This window comes from Panicum virgatum, chromosome 5K (genome assembly GCF_016808335.1).
Source record: "Panicum virgatum strain AP13 chromosome 5K, P.virgatum_v5, whole genome shotgun sequence".
In the NCBI taxonomy this organism is placed as follows: domain Eukaryota; kingdom Viridiplantae; phylum Streptophyta; class Magnoliopsida; order Poales; family Poaceae; genus Panicum; species Panicum virgatum.
This window is the reverse complement of record NC_053140.1, coordinates 47,705,656-47,733,646: the sequence shown is the minus strand read 5'-3', so window position 1 is coordinate 47,733,646 and position 27,991 is coordinate 47,705,656. Positions and strand designations below refer to the sequence as shown.

The 27,991-nt window shown below is 46.9% G+C and overlaps 4 protein-coding genes across 5 annotated transcripts; 2 read left to right on the top strand and 2 right to left on the bottom strand.

The window, feature by feature from the left end:
• The first annotated feature begins 43 nt into the window (after positions 1–43).
• LOC120707969 (ubiquitin-like-specific protease 1D) lies at positions 44–7,051 on the top strand. Its single transcript, XM_039993029.1, has 14 exons — positions 44–488; positions 1,207–1,279; positions 2,255–2,340; positions 2,415–2,713; positions 3,602–3,650; positions 3,954–4,030; positions 4,137–4,166; positions 4,251–4,346; positions 4,789–4,876; positions 5,587–5,681; positions 5,862–5,984; positions 6,154–6,265; positions 6,382–6,489; positions 6,566–7,051. The coding sequence occupies exons 1-14, from the start codon at positions 153–155 to the stop codon at positions 6,815–6,817; spliced, it is 1,824 nt and encodes a 607-aa protein (XP_039848963.1). The 5' UTR covers positions 44–152; the 3' UTR covers positions 6,818–7,051.
• A 196-nt stretch (positions 7,052–7,247) lies between these two features.
• On the bottom strand, positions 7,248–9,163 carry LOC120707970 (protein NUCLEAR FUSION DEFECTIVE 6, mitochondrial-like). Its single transcript, XM_039993030.1, has 3 exons — positions 8,920–9,163; positions 8,705–8,829; positions 7,248–7,636 (listed from the first exon to the last, which is right to left on the bottom strand). The coding sequence occupies exons 1-3, from the start codon at positions 9,099–9,101 to the stop codon at positions 7,617–7,619; spliced, it is 327 nt and encodes a 108-aa protein (XP_039848964.1). The 5' UTR covers positions 9,102–9,163; the 3' UTR covers positions 7,248–7,616.
• A 2,375-nt stretch (positions 9,164–11,538) lies between these two features.
• Positions 11,539–15,169, bottom strand: LOC120707967 (pentatricopeptide repeat-containing protein At4g32450, mitochondrial-like). 2 transcript variants are annotated; one of them, XM_039993026.1, is made up of 3 exons: positions 14,867–15,169; positions 12,172–14,452; positions 11,539–11,781 (listed from the first exon to the last, which is right to left on the bottom strand). In XM_039993026.1, exons 1-2 carry the CDS (start codon positions 14,983–14,985, stop codon positions 12,241–12,243), a joined length of 2,331 nt encoding a protein of 776 aa, XP_039848960.1. In that variant the 5' UTR covers positions 14,986–15,169; the 3' UTR covers positions 11,539–11,781; positions 12,172–12,240. The 2 variants fall into 2 exon arrangements, with proteins under 2 accessions (XP_039848960.1, XP_039848959.1); XM_039993025.1 differs by having other exon boundaries at positions 11,540–11,750; positions 12,173–14,452; positions 14,867–15,150.
• Positions 15,170–15,244: 75 nt separating this feature from the next.
• LOC120707968 (protein farnesyltransferase subunit beta-like) lies at positions 15,245–25,463 on the top strand. Its single transcript, XM_039993027.1, has 13 exons — positions 15,245–15,609; positions 15,985–16,071; positions 22,176–22,317; positions 23,105–23,187; positions 23,276–23,329; positions 23,429–23,480; positions 23,547–23,611; positions 23,723–23,779; positions 23,857–23,929; positions 24,157–24,243; positions 24,322–24,463; positions 24,814–24,920; positions 25,052–25,463. The coding sequence occupies exons 1-13, from the start codon at positions 15,296–15,298 to the stop codon at positions 25,286–25,288; spliced, it is 1,500 nt and encodes a 499-aa protein (XP_039848961.1). The 5' UTR covers positions 15,245–15,295; the 3' UTR covers positions 25,289–25,463.
• The last annotated feature ends 2,528 nt before the right edge of the window (positions 25,464–27,991 follow it).

Sequence of the window (27,991 nt, the reverse complement as noted above, 5' to 3'; positions counted from 1 at the left end):
TCGATTCCCCCAACTTCACGCCGCGTCCCCTCCCTCCCCTCCCGCAGTCCCACAAGCCCACACCCCTCTGTTCGAAAAACCCTCCTCCCCGTCCCGTTCGAACGCCGAAACGGAAGCCCTGTCCCGCACCCACCCGCCCGGCGGCAGCGGCAATGGCCGCGCCGAAAGGTGGGATCGCCATCGATTGGCAGGCGATGGACCCCAACTTCCCCGCGGCGGAGTTGGAGGTCGTCAGCTCTCTCTCTCCGCCCTTCACGCCGCATCCCCCGGCGGCGGCGAGCGCCCACGACGACAACGATGATGGCGGGGGCGAGGTGAAGTTCGCGAACTCCACCGATCAGGAACTGGAGGCGAAGATTAGATATTGGGAGGGGAAGTCGCAGCAGGGTGTACTCCGGAAGACGCACGACAATGGTGAAAAGATGCGGGCACTCGTCGGGCGGATGAAGAAGGAGCTTGAACGCCGGCGAGTCGATAGGCAGAAGAAGGTAAGCAAAATTTGGGCTTTGCGCAATCGTATAGGATTTGAATCTGTGTGCTTTTTCCCCTTTCTGTTTTGGGTTTGGTTGATATAAAAGGCTTCACTCATGTGTGAGGATGTCCGATGCATTTCCCTTGCTGACAGTTGGGTCGGTGATTTGGCTGCATGGTTCATTTGTTAGATGTCTCATGGATTTCAGGGTTGTGGGGTTTAGTGTGAAGTTTTGGGCAAAAGTTGGGTTTTTAGAATGCTATTACATATCAGCGTAGTTGATGAAGGAAATAGGATCATCCTAGGAGGAGCTAAGTGTTCTTTTTTCATCAAGCAGAAACAGCCATTCAAACTGGAGATGGCATTTTACTCCTCACCAACTGAGCTTAGTTCCTCACAGTCATAGTAGATAGAAATGAGATGTTTGTTTGTATCTGATCGATAAAACATAATATATTTTTTTTTGCCTACATCACCGGGAGAGATCTAAGCAATAGTGTTATCAGTTAGCAATTGCAGATTAAGTGGATATATAAGCAGCTTTCTTCGCATGATGATGTTTCATGTTTTCTTGGACTTGAAAGGAGAGCTTTTGCCTTTATGATCACAAGAGTATTTTTATGAAAAGCTCTGAAATTACATGTTGGGTTTTTCCTGGCTTACACCAAGTACCTTCCTATTTTTAGTATATTTCATTTGCACCGATGCATTACATTTCCTTTTCCTTATTTTAGGATGACACAGTTCGGAGACAGGCAGTGCAAGATAAGTCTACCTGTGGTACCATGGGAGATGCCTATGACTTCAGTAAGCTTTAAGCATTTATTTGTTGGTTCTGGTCTGTTTCCTTTTTAGGCCTTGTTGATTATCTTCCTTATAATGATTGCTCGTCATTAGGCCAGATGGTCTAGACATACTGTTTTGTCGTGGGTTTATGATCTCAAATGCTTAGTGTTGTTAGGATAACAAAAGAGCATCTAGGCATTTTGTATCTCTAATGCAATCATGGTCAGGTAAAAGGAGGCATACAAGTCTGTTTTTAACCAACAGGGCACTGTATTTTGCAGTTTCCATGTTATTTTGCTTTGATTAGTTATCTGCCGCTTGGCAGATTTTGACATCTGAAAGGTAGAAACTGAAAGCAGTAATTTAGACATATGTTATCCCTAACGCCCTATACAATAACCTTGCAGAAATGTATCCTAGTTCTATCAGAATGCACGCTATTGTTGTGTGGCCATTTGGCACCTGCTGACTGAGATAACTAACTGAACGTTTGGTGGCATACCTGTCTATGTGTGGCAACTATCAGATATGCCCAAGCCTTAAACTTGTGAGCAACTTCACCCTAAAGGATAGGAAATTAGAAGTGGATAGACTTTGACAGAAATGATCATCTCATTATATGCTACCAGAACACATTGTAGAGCTCATGGGATTTATATCTTCCTACTTCATTTCAGGGGATGAAATAAGTGTTTTTGTCTCTGTAAGAGGTGAACAATCTACCTGCTGCTTGCTGGATCACTGCAAATTCATAAATATCATGAGTTTAATACAACTGTACAAACTTCTAGATCTGACTGCTTTATACTTTAAATCTTTTGTGTTGAGTAGTTCAGCTGATCTGAAAGGATCACCACTTATCTGTTATGTCTTATGGTGGTGTTAAATGAACACATTTTAATGTTGTCTACTCCGATATCCTCCTTTTTGTTGCCTCCTGTCCAAAAGAAGTTTGTTCTTGTGCAATCAGTCACACTGTTGGCCTTTCTTTTGCAGATCCGGATGATGAAGTTTTGGACAATACGGCTGGCAAACACTATAAGAAATTAAATTGTAATTCATCTACAAAGACATATACCCAGGCATGCCTTTATAACTCTACAAGTTTTAATGATACACTACAGACGTTGTGACTACCTCTACTGATTGTATTTAGGTTAAGGGCGCAGCATGTAAAGAAGGAAATTCTTTAACCCATGGCAAATGTGCTTACCCTGTCATGGGCCCAAAGAAAGATGGTCGAATAGCAAAATATTCAGCGAATCATCAACTGAAAACTTCTGCACGTCTTCCAAAGAGTACAGATTGTGAACTTTTAGATACGGATATTGACACAAGAAAGAAATCAACTTTAAGGAGCTGCACCACAAATCCTCAGGAAAAGAACACTGTCGACTCAAAGGGCATGTCCACCAAATTTCTTGAAGAAAATGCCACATGTGGTAGTTGCAAGAGGCATGTACACCTTTTTCTTGGTCCACTTGTTTTTTGCTTTTCATTTTTATATTCTTCTGTATCAACCCATTTGTATTTGCCAACTGTAGATATTTTAGTTTATCCTTGGTGTATAGCATTTGCTCCAATGTTTGTCCTTTTAATCTCTCCTACTTCTTTTCTTTGTTTATTCTTACTGTTCACGCTTGCACTGGGTTTATCATTTACAAATTTGCCCTCCCTTTCCTCTTGTAATTCATTTATCTATCACTAAAATTGAATCACTGTGCCCCAAACTTAGTATCCTCTCTCATGTTCAATAACTGTTTCAGATTCTCATTAGAAACAAGTTTTGGTGGGAATTCCATCTTTGGTGTGTTTCTTTTCTACTTTGATTTTGTAGACAAGGAGACCTTTTCCCCGAGGTTATTGTAATCGGCGGATTCGAATAATTACCATTCATCTCATTGCATCTGTACGTGTTAAGTGCATTTATCTAAATGCTATATTTACTCTGTAGTCAATAACTTGTTACAAACAAGCTAGGCCAATTGCTGGTAAATAGTTTGGCAGTGGTGTTGTAACCTGTATATACTGTTATAGTGCCTCTTGGTCAGCCCTTTGGATTAACCTGATGGAGTTTTTAACCCGAACCCTATGGCAATTAGACTGTCATATCTTTCAAGTCCATTGCTACAAGTGATACCTCTACTATTTACACTCTCTTTTCTTATTGCTCTTGTTGGGTTTCATCTCTAGTCTACTGAAACTTGTTGGGACTGAAATGTGTTGTTTTTGTTGTTATCGTTGTTATATGAATAATGAAGTGGCATCTTGATATATCATGGAAGTAGTACATTTCATAAAATCAACGTGTGCCTCTGACAAAAGGAAAAATCTCATTTGCAGGTTAAACCTTACAAAAAACAAGGCCTCCGCATCCTTTAAGTGTAAAAAGGTGAATGTGCTGGTTATTATTTTCCGCTTACTGTGATTCTTATATGAATCAGCTGTATAAAACGTTTTTCTCGAAAGCGCAGGAGAATCAGCTGTATAAAACTATAAACAATGTTTTGTACTACTCAGGGTTAGAATTTATGGTCTAATCCTATTAGTGCAGATGCATTTTTATTATTTTATCCATGTGTAGTTTTTTCTGCACTAATATACTCCTGTACATTGGTTAATAATTGAGACTTCACTGATTTTATCGCAATTTTTGTTTTTGCTACACTTGCAAATTCAATTCTTCCCATTTCAGGATGTTTTTCTCTTGGATGATGATGATGATACAGAGCATCCTAAATCTGCTGCTGATGTTGAGATATCTAATAAACGGTAAGCCTGCAGTGATAGTATCTCTACATGTTACATTTTGTTGCTATCAGTTGTAAGATGGTGAGCAATTATAGATTGTTCCATTAATGAAATTGCTCTTGTGTAGGGATGAGTCAAAGATCTACTATCCTTCAAGGTCGGAATAATTTTTTGTTATTGAGGTATCTGTACATAGGGAGATTACCTCCATCCAGTCTGATATCCTTATATTTGTCGACAGAACTGATCCCGAAGCTGTTGAGCTGACTTATTCTGACATGAAATGTCTCGAACCTGAAGAATATTTGAAATCACCTGTTATAAATTTTTGCCTTCAGTAAGTAATCTTTTCCATTTTCTGTACTTTTTTTAATCTTCTGCTTTCTTCAGCATGCACTACAGAAATGCACTCATGCCTGTGCCCCTGAGATTTCTTATAGTTTTTGGAATGTAAGACTTTAGATTCCACCTTTCTGCCTAAGCATCATTTTTGAAGCAAAGTATATTAACGTTGTCACTCAGCTTCCACAGGGAATAACTGGTAGCCTCAAACTACTTGATAAGGCTTGACTTATCAAGTGGTTTGAGGAAAAAAAACCCTACTTGATAACTTGCTGAAGTTCAATGACTGAGATGTGTGGAAAGTGTTCGTGACTTTACAACATTTCATACATTTATTAGAGCTGTTTCTTCCATGGTTTATAAATTCCAGTTATATCTGCCATGTCGGTTTCAATAATGATGATCTATTCACTCCAGCCTGACTATGGCCATGTCAGGTACCTCAAGAAATCAAGACATCGCGGTGACTTGTACATGTTTAACACATATTTCTATAGCAAACTTAAAGAAGCACTATCCACACTGGTATGGTTATTATGTTTCCATGCTATATTGATTATTTCCAAACTCAGAAACACCCAGTGGCGTAGGACAAATCAAAATTAAGGTGTGGTGTAGCTGGACTTACGGAGTTCCAAGTCTCGATTTATAGGGTGCTACTAGGAAAATATATATGAGAAAACTAGAATAGAAAGCAGAGAAGGTGTTCTCAGGAAAATCAAGATATGGCAGATGCCACACCTTGCCATATCGAGTCCTCCGCCACTGGAAACACCGCATCCATTGCCTTTGCACCGCTTGATATGCATGAGTTGGCTTAATGTGATAGTTTCATTGTACCCCATAGAACAAGAAGTCACGTTTTTGGTATGTTGCATTGTAGTCGAGCATTATGTTTTAAATGCGCCATGTCGCCAATTCAGGTTGAACTATAGTACTCTACGATCATTTTGACCTTTTTGACACATGTAAAGTAAAACGTGCAGTAGATGAATTCTTAGTGCACAGAATCGAGATAATTTTGGAAATGTATAAGATGCCTTAATGGTCCTTAGTAATTTGTAGGATGAATCCACAAAATTGCAAGCACCGGTTAATTTTAAATTCCTTTAATCTTGAAAGCAGGAAATCTGCAGTTTGCTAAAATTTCTTTCATGACATTTTCTTCGGAAACAGAGCCTATTTCTTTTTTGCAACCTGGTTCAATCATTCCCTCACCTACACCTCTATTTTAGGGTGACGGTGACACACAATTCAGCAAGTTACGGAGATGGTGGAGAAATGTAGATATTTTTAAGAAAGCATACATAATTTTGCCGATTAATGAAATGTAAGTTCCTTCTCGGGATAATACTTAAGTATGAAAGAGCAAACTTTTCATTTGCTTCTCAGCTAGAAGGATTACCTTGGTATATAGTTGACAGATTATGGTCAACAGTTAAGAAAGAAAGTTTTGGTATTACTATGCCATCATCTATAATGGATATTACATTATGGTCATGCAAATTAGGATGCACTGGAGCTTGATCATCGTTTGTATGCCTACAAAAGAGGGAGATTCAGGTCCAGTTATGCTTCACATGGACTCTCTTGGGCTTCACAACAGTCAAAAGCTTTTTGACACAGTTGCGAGGTATTTAATCATCACTGATACAATGCTAAGAGTTTGGTTTTGAGCCCAGTTCTGTAGACTTTAAGATTGGAGCTAGTAGTCCATGTTACAATGCTTATAGCTCCATTTTTCCAACTGCTAACCTACTGTCAGTCTTGGTGTAACTTTCATGAGCTTCATATTATTATAGATATCTTGAAGCAGAATGGCGGCATCTACAGAAGGATTCTTCTTATGACATTCCATTTTCAGGGATGATATGGAAGCATCTTTCAAGAAATATAAAGGAGGAAAAGGTTGAGGTAAGAACCCTGGAATTCTAGTTATAGTTCTCCGAGTACTTGTTATGATTGCAATAACTTTTGGTTGCTTTTAGTTTTTCTTTGATATACCTTGCTACTCTATTTTCATCTACCAGGTGCCACGTCAGCGTAACGAGTATGACTGTGGCCTCTTTATGCTTCATTACATTGACAAGTTTATTCAAGAGGCGCCAGAGAGGTTTACAAATGGGAGTCTTGGCATGGTACAAATTAGTTTGCTACATTATTTTTGTTGTCTTAAAATGCTGATTCCTGATACTAATGCACTGTCTGGCTTAGTTTGGACGCAAATGGTTCAACCGTGAAGAAGCGTCATTGCTACGAGAGGGGGTACGGGCACGTCTGTTCGATTTATTTCAGACTGCGGAAGAGGATGATGGGCCATCAGAGGCAAAGTGGCGTGCAGGCGATCATTCTGAAGGACAAGACAAGGATGCAGACACAGTCATGGCTGCAGCACTTGAATCCGGGTGCCAAATGAACGGAACGTTGCCTGCTGCTTCCAGCGACATGGTGATCGATGAACTCTGATCTTGTGCGCTGCTCCATAATTATGCTGTTTTGGTCTTTTGAATATGGAGCACAATTGGTTTCCCTCGTTTAACCCTCGTTCATTAAAGTGAACTTGGGCAGTGAAAATGTACAGTGTAAAAATTATGCCTAGGCATGCAAAAGGAATCGTTCGACCCGAAATAGAACTCGTGTACATTATATAAAAACCTGGCAATTTGTGAACAAGAATTTCAGTTGACTGCTGTTCCAATAGCTTGTTATGTTCGAGTATATTAGGCAACTCCAGATATAAATAGTTTAGGATCGATTGTAATACCGTGATAACCTTCCTTGTCTTTGAGAGGCTGCTTACCCTCCAAGCCATATACTCTTATATATTCACTCTAGAGGCTCAATGCAATACATCCCACACATCATCCACAATCTTACAATAAACATTCGAGCTGCATTTTGCGTACGGACAGGTAAATATCATTCTCACCACGAAGCAGTAAGGAAGCTTACAGATTCAAGCGAGAGATGCAGAACTTGTATGGTCATGCTGCAAGACAACTTTGCACTTCTGATTGATGTCAGGATGTCACACTATAATCCGTGCCACTCAAAACAAGAAAAATAGATAATTCAGTTGATAACTTGATATAATGGAAAATGGGATAGCTAGCTCATGGACCATAAGTTTTAGGCAGCGAATTTTAGTTTAGATCACATCAGCAGAAGTCCAAAGGGTGAATTCCAAAAGGCATGCAGCTAGGTTATTGGAATCTTGTAGCAGAAAGGCTAAAAAACAGTCTCCTGTGATTGTAGCACCTTCTTGTTATAGAGGCGTAGCAAATCCTGTTGAAGCAAACCAGGAAAAAAAAACAAAGGATTAGAACAACAAAGCAGACAAATGGGATGAATGGAAACTTGCTCGAAATACACAGAAAACAGTGATCTAATGTTGAACTAAAACTGCTGCTGCTTCTAAGCAGTTCAAGGGTAGTGCTCGCTGAATATAATTTACTGTGGGGATACTAAACACGACTTGCACATCTTTAAAACATAGGCTTATTTAGAGTATAATGGAATCATTAGGCAAGAAATTTTAATTTCATCTAAGCGATCCAGACAACATTGTGTCCAAACTACAAACTGCCTGCAACAATAATTTGGTCTTGTAGACACCTTAAATGACCTTTATTCAGTGAAAACGCAATTGTATCAAAGGATAAAGATGATAACAATAGTCAAGAAACATTTATCTTGGTATGAAAACACTATTTTAATTAAGGACATGTGGCCAGTCAGACAAAGTGCATCCTAACCGTTGTTGGCCATAATTTTTGTTAGGAAATGACATACAAAGAAGGGCGTACCCAGTGCAGAGAGGGGTCCGGGGAAGGGTGTCAGTGACGAGCCTTACCCTCGCTTAAGCAATGCGAGGAGACTGCACCTCGAACCCGGGACCTTCCGGTCACAGGCGGTAAGACTCTACCGCTTGCACCAGGCCCGCCCTTCCAAATGACATACAAAGAACTAAGAAAAAAAATGCAGATTATAACAAAGTTCTTCGATCCCATCCACCAAAGATTACTACTAAAGAGGCAGCAAATCAAGCATTTTGATCTAATTTCAGACACTGTCACACACATAGCACTAGCCAGTAGCCTATTAAAACACAATACTTCATTACTATTTAATTGTACTTCAGGCACACTTCCAGTCATATCTGAAGTTCCCTCAATTTCTAGCCTATCCTCAAATAAAGGGGCGGAGTATCCAAACTGAAGGGAAGAACGATATCAGATTCCAATCTGATTCATCACAGTACATTCATTCGAACTCTTTCTCTCTACCCTGTGTCTCGATGGCATGCATCATTTACGGGACAGAAATGGGGCAAACAGAGTGAGGTAAATTTACCTTCGGAGAGCCAGCCCCAAGAGCCAGGCTTAAGCCCGAGCATGGAGGTGAGCAGCGCCGACGCCGTGGCGCTGTGCATCGGCATCAGCGAACCCTGCACGCAGCCGAGCGCCGCAACCGGCACCCTGCACATGACGAGCGCACCGAATCTGAGCCAAGGATCACAAGAAAAATGGACCACGGGAGATTCAGAATCGCCGCCAGCGCCAGGCTACCTCGAGATCGCGAGGCGACGGCGAGAGGCGCGGGGGAGAGACGCGGCGGCCAGCTCCGGAGACCGAGACGCCGCCTGGCGGGAGAGCGTCGCGGAGAAGGTCGACGGGGAACCCGAGCGCAGTGCCGCTAGGGCGCGCCGCGCGCCGCCACCAGCCGCCGCCGCAGCCGCAGCCGCCGCCATCGATGGTGCGGTCTCCCGCTAAAAGGCTAAAGGAAAGTATCCGGTGAAAACCACAAATATTTGTGAAAATTCGTGCAAAAAATCATCTAAATTCATGAAAAAATTATACATGTAGATGATATGATGATACATAACTTTGTAAAATATCCTGTCCAAACTCCACTTCGTTTGTGAGATATAAAAATAATAAATTTCAAGATATCAAGCTGTCCAAATAATTTGCTATAAATTTGTTATTTTTATATCTCACAAACGAAATTGAGTTTGGACAGGATATTTTATAAGATTGTGTATCATCATATTATCTACATGTGTGATTTTTTTATGAATTTAAATGATATTTTTGTCATGATTTACACAAGTTTTCATAAAGATTTAATTTTCACCTACACAAGTTTTCATAAAGATTTAATTTTCACCCAATATATTCCAAGCCTATAACCCTTATCGGGCTGCTAGCAGTTGCGAAAGGATGCCGCCGAGGGGTTTGGCGGACCTGGTCTATAACACAAGCCGTGGACACCTTGCCGTCTGCAGCCTGTGATAGCCGTGCGAACTGCCGACGATTAGTTATAGTGCTCCTCCATGTGAAGATTTGAGAGATACTACGTGTGGCTTAAAAAAATGGGTTAATTGAATCCGTGCCATTATAATTTCTCAAATTCATCGATCTGTCATTACAATTCATTTATTATATATGCCATTACAATTCATTCTTTACTTGATATGTGCTATTTTATACATATTTGATACTCTGGGTCCACTCGCAGACCTCTATATTTTCGTATGGTCCAAACTGCCCCAGTTACCTCTCTTCTCTTCCCCCTTGCTGACATGTGGGTCCCCGTCATCTTGTTTCTCTTTCCTTTCTTCTTCCTCTCGTCCCCTTTATCATTCCTCTTTCTCCATGGCGTCCGGCGGCTGCAGGCCGTGCTCCCCCATGCCCCACGCGCCGCTCTCGTTCATGCTCCCCACGTGCTCCTCCTGCTAGTGCTGGTGGCTTGGAAGTAGAGCAAGGATGAGCGGCTGCCTGCTCTGATTTGGAGATGGGGGCTGCTACGTGCATCTCGATTGGAATAGAAAGGAAGGCTTGGCCTCCCTAGGTTGTTTGCTCGATGGATTGGATCTGGAGGAACTAGGGAGGGGGACCTGGCGCAGGAGCTCGCAACGTTTCTGGCACGACGGGATGCATGGACCTTGGCAGCGTCCTCCCGTGAGACCCCGCGACGGCAACACTATGTAGGTCTGACGAGTCGCCACTGATGCCTGTCAAGGTGCGCTCGTCGCGGGCTCTCGTCACCCCCGCGCAGCCCTGCGACGCATCTCCGCGCGCCGCGACCTCCCACGGACGCGCAGGCCGCGGATCCGCCCGGCCTTACCGGCTCGCCGCACGCCACAAGCTCCGGGCTGAAGAGGGGAACGAACGCGGCGGGGCCTGCTGGAGCCGTACATGAGCGCGGCACCGGCGGCAGGGTTGGAGGTGAGCTGGAAGCCAGACACCAGCGGCAGCAGGCAGGGCTCCGTCGAGCAGTCGAGGCGTGGTCGGGACTGGCGGCTCCATGGAGGATGGTTGGAGGTTGAAGAAGAAGTTGACTTGTGGGCCCATATGTTAGCGAGTGGGGAAGAAAGAAACAATAGTGGTATTTTAGTCCATACGAAAGATCCGTACACGTATAATGGCCTGACAGTGGGCCTAGGCACCCAAAAGACATAGAAAATGGCAAGAATCAAATAGGCGAAAAATTATAATGGCAAGTTTCAAAATAAGTGAATTGTAGTAGCAGATCAGAGAATTTGAAAAATTGTAATGGTATAGATCCAATTAACCCAAAAACTAAAATTGGCCTTGCATGGTAGCATAGCTTACTCGTATTTTGTAGGGTTTTACATTTTCTATTTGAAGGTGCACGTTCTCAGTCCACGTTTAGAACATAAGATTTCTTAACCTTTGTAAAGTCGAAGAAAAATTGATGTGAAAACCATTCGTTCGAGAGTGGCTAGGTTTTCAAAACCACAAGGGGGAAGTTCCCCGGGGAAGCAGTCAAGCAACTTTAGATGGTAAAATTTTCATCAAAGCGAACCAAACAGAATAGGAAACATTTGAAGGCAAATACATAACCTTAACTTCTCTGCTTCTCTAACTGCAAAAATACTGCAGTCATTTGATCTTTTATATATATATATATATATATATATAGGTTTTACTATTCACCTAGATATGCACTATGTTTAGATATATAGGCAAAATTATGTATTATCGGATGTCTCCGAAGAGACGCAAAATTATGTATTAGAATTTAGAAAAGGCAAAACAACTTCTAATTTGAAACAGAGGGAGTAGACTCCGGGGCCAAAGGCATAACCTAAGCCAGAGCTGAAAGCCAACTAGCCAAGCAGGAATATGAATCACACCCTTGGTAGCCAGGCAATGGGTACATAAAGAAGTTAGAAAGCTCTGTAGTTAATCTGAATCAGAGTCCACATACCACCAGGGGTTCGTAACTATGTACACTCAAACTGTTTATTTTGCGGGGACAAGTAACAAATCAGGGACAACAGCAGTTGAAGAACGTTTCAGGCATGTAAACCCATCAACAGAAAAGCAGAATACTAAAAAGGGCCCGAATTACACCAATGACAGCATACATGCCCCAGGTATAAAACTAGTGGTTACCTAAATGTTAGATGGGAACATATCTAGTGCAAACCAAGGACTTCGTGCAAACCCATGCAAACCTAATAAACAAAGTTTCAAAAAATTCTGAAAAAAATCATGAATGTGCTTCTCAGATTACATCATCTATATATAAAATTTCATAGTCAAATTCGTCTTACTCTAGAAGTTACAAAAAAGACAAATTTGAGATGCATTTGAACTATTATTGTTGTCAGAAAATTTGTCTTTTTTGTAACTTCTAGAGTAAGACGAATTTGACCATGAAATTTTATATATAGATGAGGTAAGCTTAGAAGAACATTCATGATTTTTTTCAGAATTTTTTGAAACTTTGTTTAGTAGGTTTGCACGGGTTTGCACGAGATCCTTGGTTTGCACTAGATACGTTGCCATGTTAGATAGGCAACGGCCCACAGTACTCTTGCTCCCATCAATTAACAATGTGGACTTCTAATATCTTGTTTACCAATAGTCTTTGCAAGAGCAGACACCATTTTCAAAGTGGTGGAACCTCTTTGCATCCCTTGCAATGATCTGACGGCCAACAAGTTTTGAGATTATCTTGAAAGCCGTGTGACAATCTCCACAGGAACGAAGATTCTTTATAACCCGAATGGGAGAACGAGCAGCGCTTGTTATAAGACCGTAACTGATAGCCAGCCTCTCGCTGTGAGCCAGCAAAGCTTCCTCTTTTGTTTCTTGATCAACGTCGTGAAGCACGAACCGGGTGTCAGCAATATACCCAGCTTCCTTCATATGAGCTGACAAGTACCTCAGCTCTTCATAGATCTTATGAGTGTCAGGGTGGGATCGATCTCCAGCTCTATATTCGTGGACCTTGCTCCTAGCTTCAGCCACACTAGCCTTTTTCCTTTCTTTTTCCTTTGCAAGGTCTGAAGCGTCGACAGGGAAAAGACCCATTTTGGATTGTTCATTCAGCCTAGAAGAATCCAAACGTTCTATTATTTGAGCGCAACGATCTCCAAGCTCTAAGAAGCCATTAAGTCGACACAAGTTCATCAAATTTTCCCAGACCTCAATGCCTGGTTCCACAGGCATCCGCTCCACAAATTCATGAGCTTCAGCAATGTAGCCAGACTGCCCAAGCATACTAACAATGCTAGCATAATGTTCCATGGTAGGAATTATATCAAAATCCTTCTGCATTGCTTCAAAATGCAACATTCCTTCTTCAACAGATCCCATAATTCCACAGGCCAGGAAAATATGTTTGAACATGACAGGATCTGGTTTATCCCCTGTCTGCTTAAACTGATCGAAAAAATCAGTTGCTTCTTCACCATGACCATTATGCACAAAACCTGATATCATAGCGTTCCAAGAAGCCAAGTTATGATGATCCATAGTACTGAAAAACTTCTTAGCATCCTCCATTGAACCACATTTAGCATACATCTCCAAAATTTTGTTTTGAGTATCTGTGTCCATAGTAATTGATGATTCAGAAATCTGACTATGTATTACTCTTGCTTCTTCAAGAGCAGTTGCATCACCGCATGCTTGCATCAGTCTAAAGTACTGATGAGCATGTAGCACAGTTCCATTTTCCTGTAGCAAAGCCAGAATCTCCGTCGCTTCTTTTACATTGCCATTTTCACATAACTTCTCCAGTTCTTCAACAGTAACTTTGTGTTTGCTGCTGACTTCGTTAGATACTTCAGAAGGTGAGCCATCAGTTGAAGGGTTGCCAGGCAGTGGTTGATAGTATACGCCACCCTGATGTGGGCCACCGTTCAAGTGATTGCCAAACGATGTAGTAGGTTGAACGTGTGAATGTTTTTCTTGATGAATTCCATTAGGGAAGCGTTGCACATCTGTATTTAGGTACATGGAATATCCTTGAGTGCTCCTTGAGTCAGTTTGGCTAGTGACATAAGGGCTCTGATTTGCTTTTGGAGCATTATATCCGTAATTGCTACTGCTGCCTTGCCGAAACCCTGTAACATGCTCCTTACGGAAATGAGTTGGATTTGCATACTGAGAGGTCGGATTACCAGGTCTATCAGGATAACTGCCCCTAGATCTATGATCAACGTATTGCTGTTGCTGAAAGACTTGCTGACCATTTCCAACTGAGTTTGGACCTTGTCCTGAAGGACCATATCCATACTGCGCAGCAATAGCTCTCTCTCCTTTATAGGTTTTCCGGTGACTTTGGGTGTTATATCCGGAGTCATATGTACCATATCCATTAGGATGATGATAAGTTTGCCCTTTACCATACCCAGACGGGGTACTTTTAGCTTCTGCACCATTGCACTGCTGATGGGCATTTGGAAGATGTCCACCAAGGCTTTGCTGGCTGTATGCATTACTAGTTCTATAATAAGGTTGTGTCGCATTATATCCAGGTTGCTCATTGTTTGCTCTTGCACCAGTATGTGTCTGGTTACTGTTTGGAAAGCCATACGATGCACCACTTCTGTGCGGTTGCTCGGAACTACCACCAATATTCACACCACTTGTGGAACCAGCTGAATGGGCATCTCTCTTAAGCTGGTGGTCGAAGTGATTTGAACGGGAGTTCACATAGCTCCCTGCGTTGTTTTGTCCCCATTCGCGGTGATAGTCTTCATCAGTACGTTCAGATGCAAGGTTGCCAGCTGCTCGATGTGGAATCCAAGACTGCGCACAACTTTTTTCAGCTGGAAACCTGCACGATGTAAGAAATGTGTTTTCAGGATGACACTCGATTGGAATATTTTAGGAGCATTATTGCTCGGATCAGGTAAGTACTGAAGCTATAGATTAGTAACAAGCATTTTTTGGGTGGTGGTGGTGTGTGAGTCGGGGGGTAGGAGGATGAACTTCATACATGTTCTAATTGGACCTCAATGAATTGCAGCAAGACTATTGGCTATTAGGGAAAATGGAAATACCTGCGACTCATTTTCTTTCATATATATAAAAAACTTATTCGACTCTGGTCTTAGCAACCGAGCAAAAGTTCGAAGAGAACCAAATAATAAGCAGATCTCACAAGGTCTAGGCAACAGAAGATACAGACAAGCTTGCCAAAAGGAATAGCAAGGCGGGTTCGACGAGACACCGAGGAAGCACGCAGTACCTGGGCGGCGAATCCGCGAGCCGGTACGGGGGGACGGGCGCGGCCGATGCCCCGATCGCGCCGCGAGGGGAGTAGCGGGCGGCGAGGAGCGCCCTGCGCGCTCCGACCATGGCGGCCATCTCCTTCCCTCCCTCACTCTCTCGCGCGCTCCCTCCTGCTCCTGTGTGTCCTGCTCGCTAAAACCCTCGCGAAGGCAAAGGCGGCGGCTGAGCGCCCCCCAAGCCGCCAAGCAGATGCGCTGCCCTGCGAGGGACCCCCGGCGGAGGCGGAGCGTTCGTGGCTGGGGAATGGGGTGAGGACGGTGTGGTGCCGTGATGCGGGTGCGTGCCGGTGGAATTCAACCGGGCCGAGTAACATTATCTGGGCCGGCCCAACGAGGAGGAGGCGGCGGAAGAAGGCGTTCGGGTCCACCGCGACGGCACATGCCGCATGGTTCGCCTGAATCGCCTTTCGCTAGGAGGAGGATCCGCGCGGCGGCCGCAGCAGCACACTGCTGGAAGCCGCAACCGCAGGCCGCAGCAAGCGAGAGCCCAGCCAAGCGGCGGCGACCCGGCCCCGGCCGCCGCGCCCATGGACTCCTCGCCGCAGCCAGCGCCTCCCACCGGACGCGACCCGGCGGCGCCGGCGGATCCCGAGCTCCCCAGGCTTACGGTGACGCAGGTGGAGCAGATGAAGGTGGAGGCCAGGGTTGCCGACATCTACCGCGTCCTCTACGGGGCCGCGCCCAACACGAAATCCGTCATGTGAGCAGCATCCCCTAGAGCACGGCTCGTTTCCTTCTGTTTAGGAGCTACGCCCCCCTAGTTGAGTGGCGCATCTCTAGGCATGGATTTGGTCTGGGGTTTGGATAATTCGATAGACTCTAGCTTCAAATCGCTAGTTAGCCGATAACTTTACCTACTGCACCGGCATAGTTGAGGGATGCAGCGTTCCTGATTTGGCCGCTTTGCTAAAATTATTGCTTGCTTAAGCTTGATGCTGCCAGTTTACATGTTGCGTGATAACGTCTTTGGTGAATCAGAAATTCAGAATACACAAACACTCGACTGAGCATTAAGATTACCATGTTTGCTGCCTCCTCGTCCTGAGCTTTGGTTATTGAGTTGTTTTCTGTGCAGGCTAGAGCTGTGGCGTGATCAGCATATCGAGTACCTGACACATGGGCTGAGGCATCTCGGGCCAGCCTTTCACGTTCTCGATGCCAAGTAATGCTTCTATATAATGACGGGAATAATTAGTGTATTCCTCCAACCCTAGATGGGTGGGTATATATAGAACCTATACATGGGCCTCTAGATGTGCCTCTATACACATGGGCTCAATATACTCCAACACCCCCCCGCAGTCTGAACTACCGGCGCAGCGGTGTTCAAGACTGGTCAACAAGAAAGCTAACACCTCCCGCAGTCTGAACAACCGATGCAGCGGTATTCAAGACTGGACAAGATGAGAGTATAAAGGGCAAATACCCCCCTAGCCACAACTAGCCACCGGCTACGTTGAGGCTGGATCGAAACTCCGAGAAGGTCGAGGAGGGCAGGCCCTTCGTGAAGATGTCAGCAAACTGGGAGGTAGTCGGGACATGGAGTACCCGAACATCGCCGATGGCGACTCTGTCGCGCACGAAGTGTAGGTCGATCTCCACGTGCTTCGTCCGCTGATGCTGGACGGGGTTGGTGGAGAGATACACGGCGCTGACGTTGTCGCAGTAGACGAGCGTACTCTTGGCGAGCGGGCTGTGGAGCTCCGCCAAGAGCTGTCGTAGCCAGAACGTCTCCGCCACGCCGTTAGCGACAGCCCGGTACTCCGCCTCGGCACTGGAGCGGGAGACAACCGGCTGCCGCTTGGACGACCAGGAGACCAGGTTGCCGCTCAGAAAGACGGCGTAGCCGGAGGTGGAGCGACGAGTGTCCGGGCAGCCAGCCCAGTCAGCGTCGGTGTAGACCACCAGCTCAGCAGAGGACGAGCGGTGAAGTACCAGGCCGAGGTCCACAGTGCCACGGACGTACCGGAGGAGACGCTTCAGCGCAGCAAGGTGTGACTCCCGGGGATCATGCATGTGGAGACAGACCTACTGAACAGCGTAGGTGAGGTCCGGCCTGGTGAAGGTGAGGTACTGCAAAGCGCCGGCCAGACTCCGGTAGGCTGTAGGGTCAGTCACCGGATCACCCAGATCAGCAGACAGCTTCGCCTGAGTGTCGACTGGAGTGGAGCAGGGCTTGCAATCAGTCATCCCAGCCCGCTCCAGAATATCGAGGGCGTACTGCCGCTGGTGCAGAAGAAGACCAGACGGGCGAGGCTCAACAGTGACGCCCAAGAAGTGGTGGAGCTGACCGAGATCCTTCATAGCGAACTTCTGCTGCAGAGAGGAGATGACACTCTGAAGCAACTGCTGACTGGAAGCTGTGAGCACAATGTCATCAACATATAGCAGCAGATATGCTGTCTCGTCTCCACGGTGGTAGATGAAGAGAGACGTGTCAGACTTGGCCTCGGTGAATCCCAGTGTCAGCAAGAACGTGGCGAACCGAGAGTACCAAACCCGTGGAGCCTGCTTCAGTCCATAGAGAGACTTGTTGAGCCGGCAGACCATATCCGGACGACTCGAGTCCACAAATCCCGGAGGCTGAGAGCAGTAAACAGTTTCTGACAAGGTGCCGTGAAGAAATGCATTCTTCACGTCCAGCTGGTGCACAGGCCAAGTGCGCGAGAGCGCAAGCGAGAGGACCGTGCGCACCGTAGCGGGCTTCACGACCGGGCTGAAAGTCTCATCATAGTCCACACCAGGCCGCTGAGTGAACCCCCGGAGAACCCAGCGAGCCTTGTAGCGCTCCAGTGTGCCGTCAGCCCGACGCTTATGCGTTCAGATCCACTTGCCAGTCACCACATTGCAACCAGACGGACGCGGCACGAGGCCCCACGTCTGGTTGGCAAGAAGAGCGGCGCACTCCTCTTCCATCGCGCGACGCCAGTGAGGATCCGCCAAGGCGTCGCAGACAGAGGAGGGTACCGGAGAGACCCGCGGCTCTCCATCGGTGGCGGAGAGAGTCGCGGCCTGGGACGCCATCCGCCAAGTCACCATGGGATGTATATGCCGAGGATCCCGATGGATGACCGGCGGGTGGTACACCTCCGGCTCGGCTCGAGAGGGAGCCGGAGGAGGCGGCGGCGGCGCGGCTCCTGTGTCGGCGTCGCAGGAGCCTCCGGAGCAGGAGGCAGCGTCGGTGTCGACGCCGAACGACGCCGGTACACCTGCACCGGCTCAGCGTACCGCTGCGGCGCCGGGTTCGGCGCCGAGCGACGCCGGTACACCTGCACCGGCTGAGCGTACCGCGCAGGTGCAGGGGAAGGCACCGGGGCCATGCGCGGCACGACCGGAGATCCGGGGGCCGCGCGTGGCGCGACCGAGGGCACCGGGGCCGCGCTCGGCGCAGCAGGGATCACCGGAAGTGGTGCCGGTGCACCGGGAAAACCTGCAGGAAAAGGACAAACAGGTAACGGTGGCTGAACCACCGGGTCAGTCGGAAACAGAGACGCCAGCTCGGGATCAGAAGAAGGTGTGGAGGAGGTGGAGTAGGGGAAATCCGACTCGTCGAAGACGACGTGTCGGGAGATCAGAATGCGGCGAGAGGTGAGGTCAAAACATCGGTACCCCTTGTGGTCAGGGGAGTACCCAAGGAACACACAACGAGTCGAGCGGGGCGCCAGCTTGTGAGAAGCGGTGGCGGAGGTGTTAGGGTAACACGCACACCCGAAGACCCGAAGGTGGTCGTAGCGAGGAGGGGTACCGAAAAGAGCGTGGTGTGGTGTGGGAGCAGGAGAAGCAGTGGACGGAAGGCGATTAAGCAGGTAGGTGGCGGTGTGGAGGCTCTCAGCCCAAAAGCGCGGGGGGAGAGAAGCCTGGATCAGAAGGGTGCGCACGACGTTGTTCGTCGTGCGAATCATCCGCTCAGCCTTGCCGTTCTGAGGAGAGGTGTACGGACAAGACATGCGCAGCTGAACACCCCGAGACAGGAAGAAAGACCGGGAGGTGGAGTTATCAAACTCCCGCCCGTTGTCACACTGGACGGCCTTAACGGTGAGGCCGAACTGAGTGGACACCCAGGCAAAGAAGTGGAGGAGGGTGAGGAAGGTCTCAGACTTGGCGCGCAAAGGGAAAGTCCAAGAGTAATGAGAAAAATCATCAACAATGACCAGATAATATCTATAGCCAGACATGCTGAGTACAGGAGATGTCCACAGGTCACAGTGAATGAGATCAAAAGCATGCGCAGCATGCGAAGAAGAAAAAGAAAACGGAAGTCTAACATGACGACCTAACTGGCACGCATGACAGAGGTGCTCAGCAGGAGCCCTAGTACATGGAACATCGGTACTACGGCGGAGCTGAGCCAAAACATCGCGGCCGGGGTGACCAAGCCGGCGGTGCCAGGTGGTGGAAGAAGGCGTCACGGCAAAAGCAGAAGACGAAGAAGCCGAAGGGGAGGCAGCGGAAGCAGGAATCCGAAGAGTGAAGAGTGTAAAGGGGCCCCGGGCTGTCACATCGGAGGAGCGGACGCCGGGAAGCCGAATCCTTCACAGTAAGACCAGATGAGTCAAATTCAATAGAACAGGAGTTGTCAGCAGTAAACTGGCGAATAGAAAGAAGGTTGTGAACCATTTGAGGAGCAACAAGAACATTAGGAAGACGAGGAGCAGAACCCACGGCGGTGACAGGAAGGCAAGACCCATCACCAACCATGATAGAAGAAGGACAAGAGGGGTGTGGAGGTCGGACAGAAGAGAGGATACCAGCATTGGGAGTGGTGTGGAACGAGGCACCCGAGTCGGCGATCCACTCGGTGCTGGTCGGCAGCGTCAGTCCCATGGTGCTGAAGGACTGCGCCAGAGCGGCCTGGTCCCACCCCCCAGGCCAGGTCGGCTGCTGGCTGGGCTGAGCAGGCGGGGTCCAGGACGGCGCGAAGAGTGGAGCAGCGCCAGTGAACATGGCCGCCGGCTGGAGCTGAGGACGAGGCCCCCCTCCCGGACCCTGGAACGGCCACATCGAGATGCGCCCTGACCATGTGTTGCTGAAGGATGGCCAGGGCGTACCTCCAGCGACATGGGCAGTAGCAGGAGCCGGAGCCGGTGTCGGCGCGCCCCGACGGCCCCCACCGGTACCGGTGCTCCCAGAAGCAGGGCCACCAGTACCACCACCACCACCCCGTCGGCGGCGACGTCCACGGCCCCCCCTCGTCCGGTCTGCCCGGCGGGAGCAGCACCGAGCAGGGAGGTGGCAGGAGCAGCGGAGGAGGTCGGTGGAGTAGGAACGAGCGCGGAGGGGGTGGTCGAGGACGATCCGGGCGCGAGACCCCTGGTGATCTCCTCGAGGGCGAGGTCGTCCCGGACTTGCAGGAAGGTGGGGAAGGGCCTCTGACGGGCGATCCAGCCCTTCAGGTGGTCGTAGGTGCTGCTCAGGCCCCTTAGGGCATTGAGCACCAAGACCCGATCGGACACTGGATCCCCGAGGTCGTGAAGAGCATCGGCCATGCTCTTCATCCGCCGGCAGTACTCACCGACGGAGAGGTCCCCCTGCTCGAAGGTGCGGGTGCTCTTCATCCGCCGGCAGTACTCACCGACGGAGAGGTCCCCCTGCTCGAAGGTGCGGAAGGTGGCATCGAGCTGGAGGGCGCGGTACTCGGCGTTGCGAGGAACTGGCCCTCGAGCGCCACCCAGGCCTGCTGCGCTGTGCCACCGTGGACCCTGACGAGGTCCTGAAGATCCAGGGAGATGGTCCCGAAGATTCAGGACATGGCGACGCTGTCGAGGCGCAGCCACGCCACGTCCCGCGCCTCGATCGGCAAGTCGACGAGGACGTGGTCGTCGAGGGCGTAGCGGCGGAGGGCGAGCAAAACCTGGTCCCGCCAGCAGCCGTAGGAGGAGGACGCGGGGTCGAGGAGGACGGAGACCAGGGCCCTGATGTTCTGGACCCCGGCGGCCTGGAGGTGGAGCTGGACAACCATGGGGTCGGTCGGGTCGTACCGGGCTCCAGATCCAGCGGGCGGGGCACGGCGGGAAAAAGAGGCGCCTGGCTCGAGGTCGACGGACAGCTGGCTGGAGGAGGCGCGGAGGAATCGCTCCGCCTCGGCGACCCGGAGAGCGGAGGCGTCGGCCGCAGCGCGCTCGCGCTCCCAGGCGAGGGCAGCCACGCGGACACGCTCCTGGGCCGCCGAAGCCTCCGACTTGGCGGCGAGGAGGGCCGCAGCGAGGGCAGCGTCGGTCTGCGGCCCGCGGAGGGCGGCGGCGGAGAGCGGCGCATCCGCGGGCGACATCCCGAGCCCGGCCCAAGCGGCATCGGGCGCGGCGGCGGCGGCGGGCTGCTTGCCCGCGGCGATGACGTTGCGGTGGGCAGCAGCAGCGGCTGGATCAGCGGCCGCGTCCTCTGGAGCAGCCCCCGCGGCGTGCAAGAGCTGGGCTGCGGCCCGCAGGACCGCCGGCTCGGCGCCCGCGGCCTGCAGCAGTTGTGCTGCGGCCCGCAGGGCTGCCAGATCGGCACCTGCGGCGGGATTGGCGGCCTCCACGGGTTGCTGCACCATGTGAGGCGGCTCCAGAGCTTGCAGCAGAGGAAGGGGACCGGCAGGGGCAGCATCCGCGCCTGGACCCGCGCCTGGAGCAGGGGCGGCGGCGTCCCCATCCGGCCCGAGCATGGCGGCAAGAACCACTGCAGGGGCGGCGGCGGCGGATCCAGAGCCCGCACCCTTGGCAGATCCCGGCCCTGGAAGGGCGGCGGCGGACCGTGCCCACGCAGCGGCAGGGCGCCAGGCGGGACCGCCAGGGGCCAACCCGGCGACTGCGGCTGCAGGGGAGCCAGCAGCCGGCCCGGCGGCGGCAGCAGAGGAGGAGGTGCCGCCAGGGGCCAACCCGGCGGCGGCAGCTGCAGGGGAGGCAGCGGCCGGCCCGGCGGCGGCAGCAGAGGAGGAGGTGAGGGGAGGGAAGGAGGAGAGAGGAGGGGGAGGAGGAGCCGGCGGCCGGCCATGCTGGCCGGCGGCGGCGGCGGCGCAACAGGGGAGCCGGCTACCTGGCGGCTGGAACAGAGGAGAGGTGGAAAACCTAATCTACTGATACCATAATGACGGGAATAATTAGTGTATTCCTCCAACCCTAGATGGGTGGGTATATATAGAATCTATACATGGGCCTCTAGATGGGCCTCTATACACATGGGCTCAATATACTCCAACACTATATCGTTTAGTTCTATTTCAGGACATTCTGCGGAATTCGTGCCACTGATGCGTAGTTGTTGTCGTATTTTTTTTAATTGATACAGTCGTCCATGGCTGTGCTACTGGATGGTTCATCCACTTGCTTTGTTGGATGAAGTACTTGATGATGATCTGGAGGATGATATTGTGGACTTCTTAGCTCGATGTCAGGATAAAGATGGTGGATATGGCGGTGGACCTGGGCAGGTTTGCTTCAACCCTAAAACTTTTTGACTGGATAATTTCTTCGAGTTTGCTATTTGCATTGATTTTTTAAAAACAAGATTTAGATTTATGCAGTAAATGTATTAGATTTGAACATGTCCAGTGAAATGCTGAGGACAGAGATATTTGCTCTGGCATTCACATTAAATGCCTCTTTAGTTTGCCAGCTTGGAACAAGTTAAACCGACCTTTACATGTCCATGCCAATGACAAAAAAAAAATCTGCCACTGTCAAATGATTAAAAATCTCTCAGTAAAAATCTCAGAATAACGGAAAACTTTTTTTTTGTATGAAATATCCATCTATGCTTTGGTTATGTATACTCTTAAGAATATCTTTTTGATAGCAGTTACTCCCCCTGTCCCAAAAAGAATGTCATACTAGTTTTGTCGTAAATCAAATTATCTTAAGTTTGACTAAGTTTATAGAGAAGAATATCAACATCTATGACACCAAATGGGCATAATATGAAAATAATTTTTATGATGAATCTAATCATACTTATTTGGCATAAAAAATATTGGCACCTTTTTGAAACTTGGTCAAACTTAAAATAGTTTAACTTTGGACAAAACTAGAATGGCATTCTTTTTGGGGCAGAGGGAGTACATTTTTAGGATGCTGTCATATGTCCTTCTCTTCATATTTTTATTTATTAAACATTTTTGCTACTGGGTTTATCAAATTCGAGTTCATTTCTGTTGACTTATTGAAGAGGATTAATTATAAAGGTTTTCTTTATGCATTTTTTGCCCACCTCTTTTACAGTTGCCTCATCTAGCTACGACTTATGCTGCTGTAAATACACTTGTGACTATAGGGAGCAAAAGGGCACTGTCATCAATAAATAGGTAACGCTTATGATTGCTCTACGATAAGATCTGCTGTACATATAACTATACGAGTCATTTGGTTAGTGACATCTACCTTGTTGTTCAGGGATAACCTGTACAAGTTTATGCTTCGGATGAAAGATGAATCGGGTGCTTTCAGGTACACATCCTATCAGCCTAAAAAATGCATGAAAATCACTTGTTTCCCATATATAGCTCCTGAGCTGATGCCGGCCACTCATTTTTTTCTTCACCATAGAATGCATGATGGTGGTGAAATTGATGTTCGGGCTTCCTATACTGCTATATCGGTGAGTTTTCTGTAGTCCTTCACCATTTCTTTGCAATTATCTGATATATCCTCATGTTGACACTAGGTGGCCAGCCTTGTAAACATTCTCGATGTAGAACTGGCAAAAGGTGTTGGTGATTACATAGCAAGGTTCTGTTTGTTCAATACGACCGTCAATTATTCAATTGCAAAATTTGTTGTTGCTTAGTTGCAGTTTTTTTTATTGAATGATTGATCAATCCATATACCATATGACTCTAGATGTCAAACTTATGAAGGTGGTATTGCTGGGGAGCCTCATGCTGAAGCTCATGGTGGGTACGTTTCTGACTATTTCAGCTAATTTTCTGAATTTGTCTGTTTAGAACATCAAGTGAAAGTTGCTTTCTATAAAGGTACACGTTCTGTGGGTTGGCTGCTTTGATCCTGCTTAATGAGGCAGAGAAACTTGACTTGCCTTGCTTGATCGTAAGACAACCTCTTCCTCCGTCTTTATTAGTTCTACTTTTAGTCTTTTACTATGATGTGTGTAGTTATGTGACTGACTTTACTGTGTTTAGACCATGAAGTCGTTCATTTAGGTTCTTTGGTTACTAAGGCACAAAATGTAGTCGATATGTGTGTGTTTGGGTGATAAACCAATTTTTTCTATTACAATACTGATTGGCATTGTTGCTGACGACTTCACCACTTAGGACTGGGTGGCATTTCGTCAAGGAGTGGAATGTGGATTTCAAGGACGAACTAATAAATTGGTTGACGGTTGCTACTCCTTTTGGCAGGTAATGGCTTTCTATGGATAGTCATTTATCTTTTCCACATGTTGTGTTCCATATGACAGAAATATACTGTATCACCAGGGTGCTGCCATTGCTTTAACACAAAAACTAGTTATGATTATTGATGAGCAATTGAAATTATCATACTCCTGCAAAAAGCCATCAGGAGAGGATGCATGTGGCACCAGTTCATCTGGGTGCACTTCAGAAAAATCTTCCTCTGGTAAGACTTATGACTGTCCATATTTTTTTCATGAAATGAAAAATAGTAGTTTATTTTTTGTTTATGGTAAGTTCAAAACTAGTTTATTATTCCCTGCCAACAAGAGAGACGGAAGGCATACCATGCAGCAATGCATTTACAACTTTATCAGGCAATTTAGGCTGTATGATTGCTATTAGGTTGGTGATCAAATGGTACCAGTAATCAATTTTTAGAACCTTGATCTACTTACTACAGATTAATGTCAATGTCTCATACTGTTTATACAATTTTGTACATTTCAATGTACAACTTTATATGCTCCATTTTATGTCACCGTTCTCATGTATTTTGCCTTTTCTTCTCCGAAGTTGTGGATTATGCAAAGTTTGGATTTGATTTTATACAACGGAGCAACCAAATCAGCCCACTGTTCCACAACATTGCCCTGCAACAATACATCCTGCTTTGTGCTCAGGTGAGATAAACTAATGTAATGCCTTTTTCCTGATATGCAGAGTTCTCACCAGAGCATGAAATTTGTGATGCCATGTTATCTTTTAAAGTTTCCTCAAGTAACTTCTGACTGCAACCACTTCTGTTAATCAGGTTCTAGAGGGAGGATTGAGGGATAAGCCTGGAAAGAACAGAGATCACTACCACTCATGCTACTGCCTCAGTGGCCTCTCAGTTAGCCAGTACAGTGCCACGACTGATTCTGATTCATGCCCCTTACCGCAGCATGTGCTTGGCCCATACTCCAATTTGCTGGAGCCCATCCATCCACTCTACAATGTTGTACTGGATAAATACCATACGGCCTATGAGTTTTTTTCACAAGAGTGATGGTGTGAAATTTTAGAGCAAAGTTGGCTACGGCAAATGTCCGATTGTATTGTTTGCACGGATAGTATTGGCCCCAAGTATTGTGACATTACATTTCCGGTGTGCATACCTTACTCGTGTTCTATCAGGCTATTGTAGGCTTGGTCAGCCACATTGTCTGGTTTTGATGATTTCATCTCAATTTCTGTTACTAGCGTTTTTTTTTAAAGTATTGGTCTATTGCCTGGTTTTGACTTTTGATTGCCTCGTCTCAATTTCTGCGTTTTTGAGTATCTGTGCATCCCCTGGTTTTGATTATCATTTCAATATCTGTTACTACTGGCGTTTTTTTTTTCACTAGGCCTGGTGATTGGCGCCGCCGCCGCCCCTTCACCCTCCGCGGTGGATCACCAGCTAAAGGTGAGGGGATGCCCTTTCGTCGCCGCGGCCGACGAGCCCATCCGCTCCGAGTGGATATCCTGCGTTGCCACGTGCTCCGGCACCTGCTCCATCGCTGCCTGGCTACAGGAAGGCTACAGGAAGCCGCAAGATGGTGATTTCTTGCATTTTTCTTCGATTCCTATAACTCTTGCTTGTGTTGTGCTTATTCTTAAATTCTTCAGAACACTCTTCCTGTAACCAATTGATGTATTTCGACAGCTGACTGCCCTGTGTGAATTCCTTGTAGGCTTGCTTTGTTACCAGACCTGCACATGAATACATGATGGATGCTTGTGACTCGTGGTACAACAATGAAGTCCCAGACCTGCAGTCTAAACGCTGCAGCTTGCCTGTTTACAGATGACTAGTGTTAAAAGAAGCATTTGTAGCATCCCAGACCTGCAGTCTAAGAAGTGCTTCAGGCACTCGTCGGTGATCTGCTTGCTGTCATTGGTGATCTTCAGGCACTCGGCATGGTGAAGCAGAAGGCAAGCGAGACTGCATCTGCATTTCTGTAATGAACTGTATTATGTGAAATGCGTGAACAAAAGGCTGCAATGGCATTTGAGCCTCCTATGTAATGAACTTGTGTGTGGAGCATGAAAATGAATAAAATGATGTTTCTCTTGTGCAATTGTGTGTGAACTGGTGAAATTGTGCAATTGTTGTCTTCCCTGGTCAAATTGTGCCTGAAAATACATGTTGAAAAGGAATCACATTTGAAGCAGTAAAAGTCCATGTTGAAGCACAATTGTGGAACTGAAACAGTGAATAATCTCACTTATGACACTTTAGAAGCAACTCAGATTAGGCGGGTATGCTGGTGAGTCCTACCTTGAGCAGATGTTGTCCCATGGATTTTTCCATGCTGAGTTCATGCAAATTCAATTAGCCCCCATTGAAAATTCATTCATAAATATTAAAATAAATGTGACATAAGGCGCCTACAAATTCAGAAAAGGTGTTTGTGCCCAACACAAGCCCAACACAAATTTGTACCATTGTATCAACAATTCATGCACTCAAAATTAACACTAGTACGAAAAAGGTGTAAACAAGATCCATGTTCAACTTGAAATATCAGCCAACAACGCTGTTTGGGCAATTGCGTGCATCATGATCTGCTACTTGCTTGCATTTTCCACACTTTCTTTTTTTCGTAGTCTTATTCTCCTTGCTTTTCTTTATTCTTTTGCATCTCCCTTTGGACTTGATATCATTTGGCGGAAGTATATCGATTTCATTTGGAAGTTTACTACCAAGGAATGATTCAAACTCATCCTATTTATTAACTTTAGCAGCAGGAACGATCTTTTGAAGAGGTTCTACTAGGTTGGATAAACTAGAACATAAAAAGTCCATCCCTTGTTCAGAGTTCTTGGCCATTTGGACAAGATCTTCAAACTTGTTGCGTTAATCTAAAATCTTTTTCCGCATTGCCACCTCCATAGGATCTTTAGACTTTTCATCCAGAAGGTTACCTTCCTCGTTAAAGTATAGTTCCCTGTGAAATTGAAGATCTGATCAACAATATTGTTTTTACAAACAAAATAGGAGCTAAGCTTTTACAAACTCACCTTTTACATCTTTTCTTCCATCTGTTCATGATATAAATCAGTGGTATCTCGTTTTGCTTCTCGGCTCTAAGCACTTGTATGATATGATGGCACAGGATGCCATAGGACTCATAAAATTTACAGGAGCACGTACCAAACATGTTTGACTTATTCATCTGAACCACTCGCTCTTTTCCTATTAGGCTGCTGATGGTGACATTTTCCATATCTTCACACTCTGAAATTTCTTGAATAATGCAATGGTCTCTTGCAGCTACACGTTGTCCTTGAAACTTGCTGAAAACTTCATGTGTATATATCAAACTACATTGCTTCTCCATTACCCATGGTGTCATCAATTTAGGAGTGGTGTGAAGACTTGCATTGTCGGCTTTAAACTCCTCTTCGCGATGGCACTCCAAAGCTGTGTCAAACCTTAGCCAAAACTCAACAAAGTTCAATTTTCGATGGATGAAACGGTTAAATAAAGAATTTGCACTCTCCGATCGTGATGTAGTCCTAAGGATTCCTGCTAGAAATATGTCCATAAAGTATGCCAGAATTCATGATTGGCGAATATCAAACTTTGTGGAAAACCACTCATTTTCCATGAGTTCATATTTTGTCATGATAGAATTCCATTGAGACTCAAATTCATCTGAATTCTCGGAGGCCCCAAACACACTTGTTTAATCTATCCCAGAACTCATCATCCTTTCTTATAGCA

Coding starts and splice junctions, on each gene's coding strand:
- LOC120707968 (XM_039993027.1), top strand. CDS start 15,296: ATGGTTCGCCTGAATCGCCTTTCGCTAGGAGGAGGATCCGCGCGGCGG. Junction 15,610..15,984: donor CCCAACACGAAATCCGTCAT/GTGAGCAGCATC, acceptor TTTTCTGTGCAG/GCTAGAGCTGTGGCGTGATC. Junction 16,072..22,175: donor TTTCACGTTCTCGATGCCAA/GTAATGCTTCTA, acceptor TAATTGATACAG/TCGTCCATGGCTGTGCTACT.
- LOC120707970 (XM_039993030.1), bottom strand. CDS start 9,101: ATGGCGGCGGCTGCGGCTGCGGCGGCGGCTGGTGGCGGCGCGCGGCGC. Junction 8,830..8,919: donor CGTCGCCTCGCGATCTCGAG/GTAGCCTGGCGC, acceptor CGTCATGTGCAG/GGTGCCGGTTGCGGCGCTCG. Junction 7,637..8,704: donor TTGGGGCTGGCTCTCCGAAG/GTAAATTTACCT, acceptor TTGCTTCAACAG/GATTTGCTACGCCTCTATAA.
- LOC120707969 (XM_039993029.1), top strand. CDS start 153: ATGGCCGCGCCGAAAGGTGGGATCGCCATCGATTGGCAGGCGATGGAC. Junction 2,714..3,601: donor ACATGTGGTAGTTGCAAGAG/GCATGTACACCT, acceptor TCTCATTTGCAG/GTTAAACCTTACAAAAAACA. Junction 5,682..5,861: donor ATTTTGCCGATTAATGAAAT/GTAAGTTCCTTC, acceptor CATGCAAATTAG/GATGCACTGGAGCTTGATCA.
- LOC120707967 (XM_039993026.1), bottom strand. CDS start 14,985: ATGGCCGCCATGGTCGGAGCGCGCAGGGCGCTCCTCGCCGCCCGCTAC. Junction 14,453..14,866: donor CTCGCGGATTCGCCGCCCAG/GTACTGCGTGCT, acceptor TACATCGTGCAG/GTTTCCAGCTGAAAAAAGTT.